We start from the raw sequence: 11,948 nt of genomic DNA on the forward strand, positions 1-11,948 counted from the left end.
CACATTGTGATTCCATATTTACTGACTTCACAGGGTTACCTGTCACTAAGTCTGACTCTCTTGCAGCATCACCTACCACCTACATGACTGCTTCATGGTTCATTGCTACTATGCATTTGCTGCACCTGGGTGTTGCCCGTGTAAACTCAAGTGGCAGCATGAAAGTAGCTCCTTCTCAGTAGCAAGTGGGATTACTCTTCATCACTTGTCAGCTCTGCCTACAGATTAATGTTGAAAGACGGGAAACTGCCCTTGTAATATTTGCTTTTGCACAGGGCAGGCCTTGCTGAGCAAGTCATGGAGCTGCAATACTCATTACTGAGATGAGGTAGATCCTCTGTGTGTGTTCTGATTAGTGAAGGGGTGAAAAAAGTAGAGCCTGCTGCAGTGACCAGGAAATGTGGACTTACAGAAACCCAACCCTGAATGCCAGCCTACAGAGATTCCCTGAGAGCATGGTGTCAAGATGGCCTTCAGCTGGACACACATGCCAGCACAGGTGGTATCTTTGCTTTCACCTTGAGAAAGGAGTTCTCAAATTGGAGTGACAGGGCTGGAGACTGTCAGGGGGGCCTTGCTACTCTCAGGGGACTCTTCATGTGTAGCTATTAGGGAGTGAGCAGACTACTGCTCTGCACGCAGGGGTAACCTGGCCCAGCTGCTGTCCTGCCAGCAGAGCACATTTCACTGCGCAAGCAGCAGGGGGAACAGAGGGTAGCAGCCCCTCTAAACTAACTCAGCAGGAGAGACCACATTTACAGAGACCCCCAAGGAGGCAGCACATTCCTAGAATGTGCGTGTGCACCATTTGCCAAAACTCGTTCATTCAAGGACTGGGCTGGCTTTAATAGAAGCTGAAAGGCCAGTGGTTTGCCTTATACCACTCAGCCCAAATTGAGGAGTGCGCGAGCCTTTCTCCTCCCCTCCTGTCCCAAAGAAGATAGGCCATAGGTACTGCTGGAGGAACCAGACCACATCCAGGGGCACCCAGAGCCAGGGTGCACACCCCCTTCTCAGCAGGGGGAAGGAAGCTGGGCTGTTAGGGACATGGAAATGATCATGTGGGCCCCAGCCTAGAGGCGGCCTTCCTGATTCAGAGGCACAAATTCACCTGCCTTTTCACCACCTTTCCAGCAAGGCCTCCAGATAGTTGGTGAAAGGCCACAGTAGGTGACACACAGACACAGAGTGGGACCAGACCCAGACAGATCAGCTGGGGAAGGCCGTAAGGAGTGACCCTGCTGCCTACCAGGATGGGTGTAACCACAGCCAGCCCTGACTAACACCAGGACAAGGACAGGGCTGGCCTAAATGGTATTCCCACCCTGATGCACCCTAAACCTCGGGCAGCTTGCAGTTGTCTGCAGTTTATAAAGCCCAGCCAAAATTAGAGGCTAGGGAACCCCTTTGAGGTCGCAGGGAAGCAAGTGCAAAAGGTAACACAAGGACAGCTCCAGCAGTCAACTTAAATGTTTTTATTGACAATGTCTCTGAACAATAATAAGCAAACAATGCTTAAGGTTTCATCCAAATTCACTTTCCACATGTCAAAAAAGACCTCAAGGTAGAAAAAAATAAAATAAAAATATAAATATCTGAGAATCCGTCTTAATAAATAAATTAAAAACACAATAAAAACGTTTTCATGGAAAACTTATGTCAGAACATTCAGACCACCTCAACAATGCATGATCAGTAAAGTTACAATGAACATCAATGTAGAACTACAGTACATGGATATAGCTATTTATCTACCTACTAGAAAATAAAATAGAGTCTCTTTCCCCCCACGTAAGATGGGTCATTGCTAAGTCATCAGAACACGATATTGCCAGGAACACAGTAGTTATTGTTAATCAGCTGCACTAGATACGAGTTGGAGATACCCAGCACCAGGTTAAATTCCAATCATTTAAAACCAAGAGATTAATTAGTTAATGCTAGTGATACTAAGGAGGGGAGGGAGTCACCTACCCAGCCATGTGGGACATGCTACAGACTACCAGCTCTCATGGATGGGCCACTGGGGACAAGACAAACTCCATGCGATTTGCTACATCTCTGGAAGAGGTAAGAGACCTCGGTGCATGACGCTCTGCCAGGCCCCGGGGCACCAGGCCAGACAGGGGGTGGCGGTGGCAGGACCCTCCCCAGGCCTGGGGAGCCCCATGGGGCACAGCTGCAAGTCCGTGGGGGTGCATGGGCAGGGGAGGGGGCCCAGCAGGTCAGTCAATGCTGGAGCCCTTCACAAGGCCAGGAGGGTGGGGGAGCTGAGGGAGTCAGACGAGGGCTCGTTGCTGCTGCTGCCCTTCCGGTGCGCAGCAGCGCAGCTGGGGAAGGCGTCTGCCTCGGGGTAGGTGAAGACGAAGGTGGAGGTGTAGGTGCTGGGACACGGGGTGCAGGTCACCACAGGGGTGCAGAGGGGCTCCAGCTCTCCGCTGGTCCCGGCAGTCAGCGACTCCCAGTCCGAGGGGTAGAAGGAGGAGGCCCCAGGCAGGTCCATGTCGGGCACAGAGCGGGAGGCCTCCCGCGGCCCCGTGGAGAAGAGCAGCTCGTCGAAGGGCTCAGCCTTGAGCTCCAGCCCGCTGCTGCTGGTCTCCTTGGGCGGCACGGCCGACGGCGCTTCAGGCATCAGCGGCAGAGCAAAGGCAGCCTCCTCGGTCATGGGGGGGCTGGGGGTGCCCAGGTCCAGCGCGGTGGCAGCACTGGCAGCTGCCAGCTCCTCGGAGAAGCACAACTCCTCGGGCATCTTGCAGGCGGGGCGGTGGGCCGCCAGGATAAACTCCAGCTTCTCCTTCTCCTTCAGCAGGTTAGCAATCTCCGCCTGCAGCGCGGACTTCTCCTCCTCCAGCTGATCGGTCTCCTGCAGACAGAGTAGGCTGTCAGCCAGGGCCGGCGTCACTCCCAGCTGGAGTCCCCTTCCTCCTGCCACCGCCGCCCCGGGTACTCCCTCTTCCCCCGCCACCTCCCGGGCAGCACTTACCGCCTGCAGCGTGTCCGTGAGCTCCCGCCGCCGGTTGCGGCACTTGGCCGCTGCCATCTTGTTCCGTTCCCGGCGGATCCTTCTCTTTTCCTCCTCCTCCGGGGACAGCTGCAGGCAGAGAGAGGCCGCTCAGTCCCGCTGCCAGCCCGGTGCCCCCCCGGCCAGGGCAACCCGCCGGCCGCGCGTCCCCCCAGTCCCCCCCCGTGCCCCAAACAACTCCAATCCGCGCTCACCTGTTCGACTTTGCCCCGGCGGCCGATGCTCTGCCCACGGCCGCCCGGCGCCTTCAGCACTGCGGGGCGGGAGTAGGTGGTGGGGGCGGGCGCCGAGACGCCGTAGGGGTGCCCGCGGCTCTGGGAGGGGGCCACCGAAGAGATGAGAGTGGGCTGCACCAGCCACTGCAGGTCGGGGCTGGTGGAGATAGCCGTCACCGTAGGCACGAAGCCGGCGCTGGAGGCGGCCAGATCGGTGCAGAAGTCCTGTAGGTCAGAGGAAGGGGGGCTGCCGTCAGCGGAACGCCCGGGCCGCTCCCCGCCGTCCCCGGGGCCGCGGCGCCGCGCTGCCAGCGCCGGCTCCACACGAGAGCGGCCTGTTATAAATATCTCTGACGTCCGCGCTGACGCAGACGCTGCTCCGGAGTCTCCTCAATGAACTCGCGTTTTATCAATGAAGCCGCTTTACACACCCGCCGCAGAGCGCGGCCCGGGCCACGGCACCCCCCGACCGCCCCGCCTCGGCACCGGGGCCGCTCCCCACGCCAGTTCCCGACTTGACCTCCTCCGCGGACACCGCCTGCCCCGCGCCACCCGCTCCCGCCCCGTCCCCTACTGAGTGCTCCTGCCCCGGGCAAGAGCGCAGCCGGCACGCTCGGCGACTCACCTGCTGGTTGACAGGCGAGCCCATGCTCGAGAATGAGTCCGCCGGGGAAGGGTAATAGGTGAGGCTGTCCCCGGCCGGGGAAGCGCTGCTGCAGCGGGAGGACGGCGCCTCGTACTCTCCAGCGAAGCCCTGGTACATCATGTCGGCTCGGTGAGCGCAAGCCGGAGGTGAGAGGTGATGCGACGGTGGCGAAGCGCCCTTGGGGATGAAGCGAGGAGGGGTCGGCTGCGTGCGTCCCTGTGCCCGGTCCGCGCCGCGCGTCTCTCCGCTCGACCGCCGGGGCTGCCTGGGCTGCTGGAGTACCGCGCCGCGCCTCCCTTTTATACCCTCCCGCGACGTCACCGGGGACGCGCCACCCGCGCCCACGGGGGGGGGCGTCCCACCCCGCGCCTGCCCCGCGCCTCCCGGGGGCCGCCCCGCGCGCCGTCTGCCACCGCCCCCCGCGGGACGGAGGCACAGCATGGGGCGGGGGGCGGCCGCAGGGGCGGTGGAGGCCCCAGGGCAGAGCAGGAGAGAGCGGCCATAGGGTTTTCCCCCCCGCGCGGAGTGGTACGGCCGGGCTCGGGAACCCACTGACGCAGATATCCTTATATGGGATACATCCTGTGCGAGGGGGCGTGACTGACGGGAAGCGCTCCAGGCTGCAGCCAAGTGCGGCGGGCGGGCGGGCGGCGCGCGGGACAGGACGGGACGGGACGGTTCGGGACGCGACGGCCCCTCCCCCCTCGCCTGGCGAGACCCTGCGAGGGCTCTGGGGCACCGACACTGCCCTTGGGGCTGCCGTCCCGCAGCAGGTGACGCCCTCCCCGGGGGCGCCGTCCCGCCGCAAGTGACCCCTCCCCTCAGCGGGACCCCGCACAGCCTTTCCGCGGAGCAAGGTGCTCCAAGAAAGGCGGCGAAGAAGGGGCCCCGCCGGGCAGCGGTGCGTTTTGCGCTGCAAGTCAAGCCCCACCGCCAGCACAGAGCGGGGTCTGCCCGTAGCTGGGCACAGGTACTCGGCGGGCCCCACGCACGGAAAGCTCAACCTACACCCCTCCCCGTAGCGAGGAGCGCGTTACGCTCATGTGTCACTATTGACTTGTCTATTATGTGTGCTTGTAATTGTCGAGAGCGAGGGTAATGGCACAGGGCGGTGGGGAAGCACTGCCAGGGAAGCCTGAGGGGCCGCAGCCCTCCGGGAAGGTTGAAAGATCTTAGGAGCAGTGCTCGGGGGGGCTGGGATATCTGCCAAGAGCATGGGCAGGAGGCCACCGGGAAACCACCGACGAGGAGAGAGAGGGGCGAGGTTCGTCCTTTCCTCCAGTTTGGGTTTTGTTTTGATCCTTGTTGCATCGAAGCCCGGAGACACCCACCCACGACGGGGATGTCAGGCAGCCCTGGCTCAGGTCAGGCTAAGGTGGGAGCCAGACCGCAGACTCGCCTTGCACGGGAGCCAAGAGATCGCGGCTATAGATAGTAACAGGGAAGCTGCAGCAGGGAGCGTGTTTACAGCAACAAACAGAGCCTGCAGCGCAGTCTCCAGGCAGGAGCGTCACCCAGCCAGGCTGGGATCCTGCTGGCAGCCTCTCCCTCTGTTTGAGCTCATGGGCTAAATGCAGCGCTTGATGCTGCTGCTGTTGCTGTTGCTGCGCGAGCAACCTCCGTTCTTAGAGATCTGGGCCACGGGGGCGGGAGAACTGGGCCAGCTGCTATTTCTGAACTGCCCGTCAGAGCAGAGGGGACAGCCAAGGACTGCCGCAGCTCGCGGCCCGTACCTCTCCCTGGGAAAGGACCTGCGGGGAAAGGACCTGCCAGTGCTGCTCTCATCAGTTCAGCGCTGGCCCGTGGGCTATTCCATCTCGGGGCAGGCATCAGTCACCCCAGGTTCCTGTGCTACCAAGGGTTCTTTGCCCCAGCCAGCATTCCCCTCATGCCAGCTACCGAAAGAGCAGGGCAAGCATGGTCTCTTCGGCAGCCCCAGGGTGCAGGTGAGGAGGCCCTCAGCATTGCCCAGAGGAGGGATGTGCCAGCAGATTAGCAAAGCCATGCTCCTGCCATCCCTGCCACCAGTGAGCACCAGGCCAAACCTCTGCAGCCACATCCCCAGCAGGGCCTAGGTTGACACACTGGTGCCCAGCAAGGGCAAGAGCCTCAGACACAGTTTCCAGTCTCAGACATTTGCCAGGCACATTTCAGAAAAACACTGCTTAGCCCTGCTGTCTACAAACTGCCCCAGGGTTCCTCTAGCCAAACTACCTTCCCCAAAAGAAGTGTCTGGAAATCAGGGGGGGAATCCACTTCACCAAAGCCCACAATATTTTTGTGGTGCCCATGCAAACCATCTGTTGCCATCTCCACTGGCGACCAAGCATGATCGGTTTGTACCAAACGGAAAGTGCACGGATGCCACACATTTCTAACATGTGGAGGCAACGAAACAGAGAAAGCGAAAACACATGACGTGGATTTGTTGTTTGCTCCAAACACAGGGTGCACACGTTTTACCGCAGTATGTGTGAGAACAAAAAAAGGAAGCAGGCAGTACCGCAGGGACAAAACAGAGTCAGAGCGTGAACCCTCCTGCCTGGGTGACAGGGTTACCCTCACCAGCATGCCAGGCTGATGGAGGCTCCTCACCTCCCTCACCAGCTGGGAACAGGAAGAGCCATTAGACCCTCACAAATTAGTGTGATCTGTGGAATGGACCATGAATTCAGTGAACACAACAACATTATTAAACCTGTACAGCCAGGGCCAGCAGGGTTTTGCCAGGCTCTGGTGGTGCTTGGCTAGGCCGCAGCTGCACAGACACACCCCTCTAGGGACTTTTCCCTTGCTTCAGACAAGCCCACTGCACCTCTGGATCTGGTGCTGGAGGAGGAGGTGGCTGCTGACTATCATCAGCAGGGAGATGGCTCTTCCCAGATGCCTGGCCAGACAGAAGAGGCCATGCCCACTGCACTTCTTGGGCATCACAATGGTGCCAGCAGGGCAGAAGGACAGCAACAATCCAGTGAGGATCTTGTCCGGGATACCAACAGAACCCCTCCACCTGCTTGGCCTCCACTTCTCCTCTTACCAAGCAGGGAGATGGGAAAGCTTGCAGCTCTGAGGCTTACAGCAGAACAGCGAGCTCCCAAGCCTCAAAGTGCAGCATGGGAACTTGGCCCTACTTTCACACCCCTCCTTCATCTGAGCTGTCTACTGAGGCTGGCCTTGGAAAACCACACCAGAAAAGCACCTGAGATGTGTGGGCCAGTGCAACTGCACAGCCAAAACCCACTTCAGGGGGAAGAGATGGCTGTGCCTAAATTTGGCCATGTACCAGGGGAAAGTTCATTCCAGCAACATGGCCCTTTGGTAGTCTCATGACCCACTCTCTGTCAGCACCCACTCTCTGTCAGCAACACTGACTGTAGCATGGTTCCATGTTCCTTCTCTAGGCACACAATATGATGGACATCTGTCTCCAGCTAACCAGGGACTGTTGGGGTCACTGGGAAGGAGACTGGACAGCCAGAGTTCAGCAGCAGAGCTGGCATGCAGGGGGCACTGCTGTGGACACCAAGAAATAGCTCCCCTGCACTGAGAATTCATCACTGCCTGGCCAACCATCCTGCCCATACCATCAGAGGATATGCACAACAACTTGAGTACCTGTTGTGCTACAGACTTTATGGGCAGGCTCCAGGGGCATTAGTGAAATTCTCCCTGCACACACCTGCACACCCAATGTTCCTGGTGTCCTCCACTACATTCACTCCCAGCATGGCACAAGGGATCCCTTCCATCCACTTGGCCCCAGAGAGGCTTGTAGAGCCAGGCAGAGGCTGTGGGGCCTCAGAAGGAAACAGGATGGAAAAGCAGGAAAGGGGGCTGAAAAACCAGTGGTGGGAGCCTGCCCCCTTTGTTGATGTGTCTGGGGAGCAAAGGGTGGAGGAAGGGCCCTTGGTACATTATCCCAGTGGCCTGAACTCCCCACAAGACACACTGCAGCTGTCACCCTCCCACCTAGCCTGGGAGCCTCCAGGAGGGCAGGGTTCCCACCTCTGCTGGTCTTAAAAGCACAGTGCATACTCAAAGAAAAGTATAAACAGCAATTAATAATCACAGCAGCTGGGTGTGTGACAGGGACATCCTAAAGAATAAACACTGTGAGCAGAGACATCCCGGCATCTCGTGGTCGCACAGCCGCGTGCTGTGGGCCGCCAATTACTGTGGATGACGCTGTCGAGCCATCCCACTTATTCTCACTACTCTGTGCCTGCACCATGGTGGACACTAACTCATCAGGCACGGCTGGTCCTTGCTCCACACACTGAGGAACCCATGCACTGCTCTCAGCCAGCAGGCGTGGAAGAGCTTCGCCCATCGCAGCGCTTCATCCGCACCCCATTGCCCCAGGGCGGGGCTGGCAGCCATTGCCCCACAAGCCAGGGTTCATAACCTGGAGCTATTCAAGCACAAAGTTCTCCAGACAAAACTCCAAAACTGCTGCTGCTGCTGCCACTGATGTGCTGTGTGTGCCATGGTGGTGAGACAAAGCTGGAATACCATGGCCAAGCTGGCCTCTTATCTCTCCACCAGCTCCAACATCATAGGCCCATCCCAGGGCATTGTGCATGCTCACAGTTATAGTCCAGGGCACTGACTGGCTGGGAGGAAAGGAGAGGAAAACGTGCTCAGTGAGAAGCAGCATGTTCAAACCCAGTGACAGGCTAATGCAGGACTTTTCTGATTATCAGACAAGATTCAAACAAGGCAAGTACAGCTGTGATTTCCTTGATGGAACCCCACAAGATGCCTGCAATAAATCCCCACACAATCAAGAGAAAGCTTGGGTTTCCTGTTGTGTCCAATAGCTTTCTGGAGGTGGGAGCCAGATGGTCACATTGCCAAGCTACCTCTTTCCTGTGGGGCTGGGCAGCGATACCAATGCTTGTGCCACGGGCTGGGTAAAGGGACAGGGGTTGGGTAAAGGGGTCCTGCTCTTCTGTTGGTGCAGTGCCTCTTGAGTAAAATGGGCCAAAGGTAGCAAAGGAGGAAGTGCTGAGAAGGAGGAGGAAAATGCCACTGTGCTTAGCTAAGGAGATTTTGTTGCAGATGCAGAACAAAGCTGCTGAAGTGAAGGGACAGGATGTTGAAGATTGTTTAGCTCAGGACAGAAAGAAACCTTCTAATTGTTGTGACTGGGGAGTGCTCTGAGGAAAGAAAGGCTCAAGGGGACTCAGGACAAACAAAGGATCACAACGCTGAGGATAGTCTGGGAGGAAGAAGGACAGTCTGAGCCTTTGTCACTGCCTGGAGAAACAACTCTGCTTCACTGGAGGTAGTCCCCAGATCTTACCTTTCTCCTGTGCCATTCAGCGTCAGACACCAGCATGCCAGGTGGGCTGGCTGCCCTGGAAGACAGTCATGAACACAAGTAAGGTCTCCCTTTTTGAGTCCTCGACTCTTGTAGCGATGTGGCTGTCTCAGGGACTCACAGAGACTCAGCCCGTGGGCGAGTCACATTCAGTTGGTGCTGCTGAAAGGAAATGGCAAGACTTGAAAGCAAGGTGTTTGCACCCTTCTGCAACTGAGCCATGTCTCTGGCTGGACAGTCAGGCTGCACTCCAGGCAGAGCCAAAGGGAGCAGGCAGCTCAGTGCAAAGATGCTGCCACAGCAGGAGTAGAGACCCCCAGTAATAGAAAGAGAACAAATAATAAGGCATGGCTACACTGTGAGTTGGCCTTTTTTGTCCTAGGAACAAATATTGGGAATACCCCAGGAAGCTGAGGTTCCTTAGATGGTATTTAAGAAATGTAACAAATACAAAATTCAATATTATTAAATTGTCTGGGGTTAACAGTGCCATGAATATGTAAACATGTAAACAGTGCAGAGTACTGCCAGCCCAGCCCCGAGGCTTTGATCCTCCCCATGCATCCAGATCTGCCAAGCAATTTGGTGTGGCTGGGGGTAGCTGCTGGAAGAGGAAACATCTTCTGTGTTAACTCATTCCTAAGTATCTGTGCAACCAGAGTTAAGCATATGCTTGTGCAGAGAGACCTGGGAGTAAGACATTTACAGATCATCTGTATGCTCTGCTCCACCTCAGAACAGTGAACAGGGTCTGGAGGAGAGTCTCTCTTGCTCACTGCTAGCAGCTCACAGCTCTTTCCAAGTCGAGAAAAAGCTCTTGCCATCCTCCAGGCCCATACCAGCCTCTGAAGAGATTGTCCATTTTCTTCCCTGTCGAGGTTATATGTTAAACACGTAGACAGTAAACATGTCAGAGAGTCTAGGCCTGGAAACCCAAAGACCTTTCACAGAAGAGGTACAGCAGTACAGTTTGGGACTGTTTGACTTGGTGATTGCACATGGAGGACGTGCCCTCTGTACTCTCCTCCCAGGAGCCTGACTGCCAGGGACACAACCGCCAAGCCAGTGGGGTCAGGTTAACTTGCTTTGTCACTGTTTGCTTTAGGATCCATATAGAGCACAGCGGGCTGCAAAACCAGCTCCTCTCACCCATGTGAGACACCACTTGACGGTGCTGGCCTCTCTGGGCACTGACTGCCAGTGCAGATGTGGGCGCTTGGAAAGAAAGGCGCCCTGTGCTTCAGCACAGAGCCTCAGTAGAGGGCCTGGAGAGCTCCCCCCCCCCCCACCCCGGTTCCTCTAAACAGGGGTTCCCTCCTGCCTTCCCCAGGCAAACCCACCATCTCCCAGGGAGGTCTGGAGAGAATGGCCTGGTGCTGGTGAGAAACTGGAGTATGGAGCTGTGAGTTTGGGCTCATGCAGCTGAAATGGGGCACCAGGCACTTGGCCCCACACAGCACACACCACTGTCTCCCTCCTGCCGTGCAGCACAGCTGTGCAAGACCCTGCCAGGCTGCCATGCCCACCTGCACTGGACACCAGAGTTTTGGGGTGCTTGCTGATACCAACATCCCAGCCAGGCTTCCAGATCTCCCCACCCGACAGCCTGCAGTTTCAGAGTGGCAGGTAGTGTGTGTGGGATTGTATGAGTAAGTACGTAGTGCAGGGGACACCTTCAACGTGTTTGCACCTTACCTCCAGACAAGTGCAGCACCCAGAAAAAACAGTAAAACATTGTAAAAAGCTGTGCTGTCAACCTGGCAACCCCAGAGAGACACAAGTAACTGCAATATGCTGGGGTCTGGCATCGGCCAGCGGGTGGTGAGCAATTCTATTGTGCATCACTTGTTTGATTTTATCTCCTTTCCCTTTTATTATCATTATTATTACTACCATTTGCCATTATTATTGCATTTAACTTTGTTTTCTATTATTCTACTGTTCTTAACTCAACCCACAAGTTTTACCTCCTCCCCGTTTCACCGGGGTGCTGGGGAGAGAGGGGAGTTGAGCGAGCGGCTGCGTGGTGCTTCATTTCCAGCTGGGCTTAACCCCCGCCAGTCCCTTCTGGCCCCGCTGGGCCCCTCAGGCCCGGGGCCATCAGAGGCGCGCACACCGCGCGCGCGGCCGCACCGGCGCAGCCGCGCAGAGGGGGCGGTCCCGGCGCGCGCGGGCCCCGCCCTGCGGCGCTCCCGGCCAATCGCGGCGCTGTTGCCGGGGCCGGGCCGGGCGCCTGACGTTGCCGGGAGACGGCGGGACGTTGACAACACACAAACCCGTGACGTCGGCGCGTGGTTCCCGTGGAAACGGACCGGCAACGTCATCGCCTCCCCCTCCCACCTCCCCCCGCCGGAGCACGCGTCAGCCGCGCGGGAGGGGCGGGGCCCCGTCGCCGCGGCGGCGGGCGGGGAGCGGTCGCCACGGCAGCGGGAGCGGCTGTTGTTTGTTTGGGAGGCGGCAACCGAGGGCGGGCGGGGCCTGCGGCGGCCCCGACCCCCCCCCGCCGGCGTCCTGCCCACGCGGCTGCCGGCGGGGCACCTTGGCCCGGCCCGGCCCGGCCCGGGGAGCCCCACAGCCTAGGATTCCCCACGGGCAGAAGGCAGCGGTGTGTGTTGTGGGTTAGCGGAGGTCCCTCCAGCCGGCAGCCCCACGGGCGGCTTGTGGCTGCTGCGCGCCCCTCCGCCGTGCGCCGGGAGGGCGCGGGCTGGTAACCTGAGCAGAGGGATGGGCCCAGGGTTAAAA

The 11,948-nt window shown here is 58.2% G+C and overlaps 1 protein-coding gene and 1 long non-coding RNA gene across 3 annotated transcripts; both read right to left on the reverse strand.

Moving 5' to 3' along the window:
- Positions 1-1,455: 1,455 nt before the first annotated feature.
- On the reverse strand, positions 1,456-4,169 carry FOS (Fos proto-oncogene, AP-1 transcription factor subunit). The gene is made up of 4 exons (XM_039553152.1): positions 3,863-4,169; positions 3,217-3,462; positions 2,984-3,091; positions 1,456-2,863 (listed from the first exon to the last, which is right to left on the reverse strand). Exons 1-4 carry the CDS (start codon positions 4,001-4,003, stop codon positions 2,246-2,248), a joined length of 1,113 nt encoding a protein of 370 aa, XP_039409086.1. The 5' UTR covers positions 4,004-4,169; the 3' UTR covers positions 1,456-2,245.
- A 2,124-nt stretch (positions 4,170-6,293) lies between these two features.
- On the reverse strand, positions 6,294-11,296 carry LOC109144175. Of its 2 annotated transcripts, XR_005602124.1 has the most exons (3): positions 11,174-11,296; positions 9,189-9,368; positions 6,294-8,496 (listed from the first exon to the last, which is right to left on the reverse strand). It is a non-coding gene; the product is annotated as an uncharacterized LOC109144175 (long non-coding RNA). The 2 variants fall into 2 exon arrangements; XR_005602123.1 differs by having other exon boundaries at positions 6,294-9,368.
- Between the last annotated feature and the right edge of the window lie 652 nt (positions 11,297-11,948).

This window comes from Corvus cornix, chromosome 5 (genome assembly GCF_000738735.6).
Source record: "Corvus cornix cornix isolate S_Up_H32 chromosome 5, ASM73873v5, whole genome shotgun sequence".
NCBI classification, from domain to species: domain Eukaryota; kingdom Metazoa; phylum Chordata; class Aves; order Passeriformes; family Corvidae; genus Corvus; species Corvus cornix.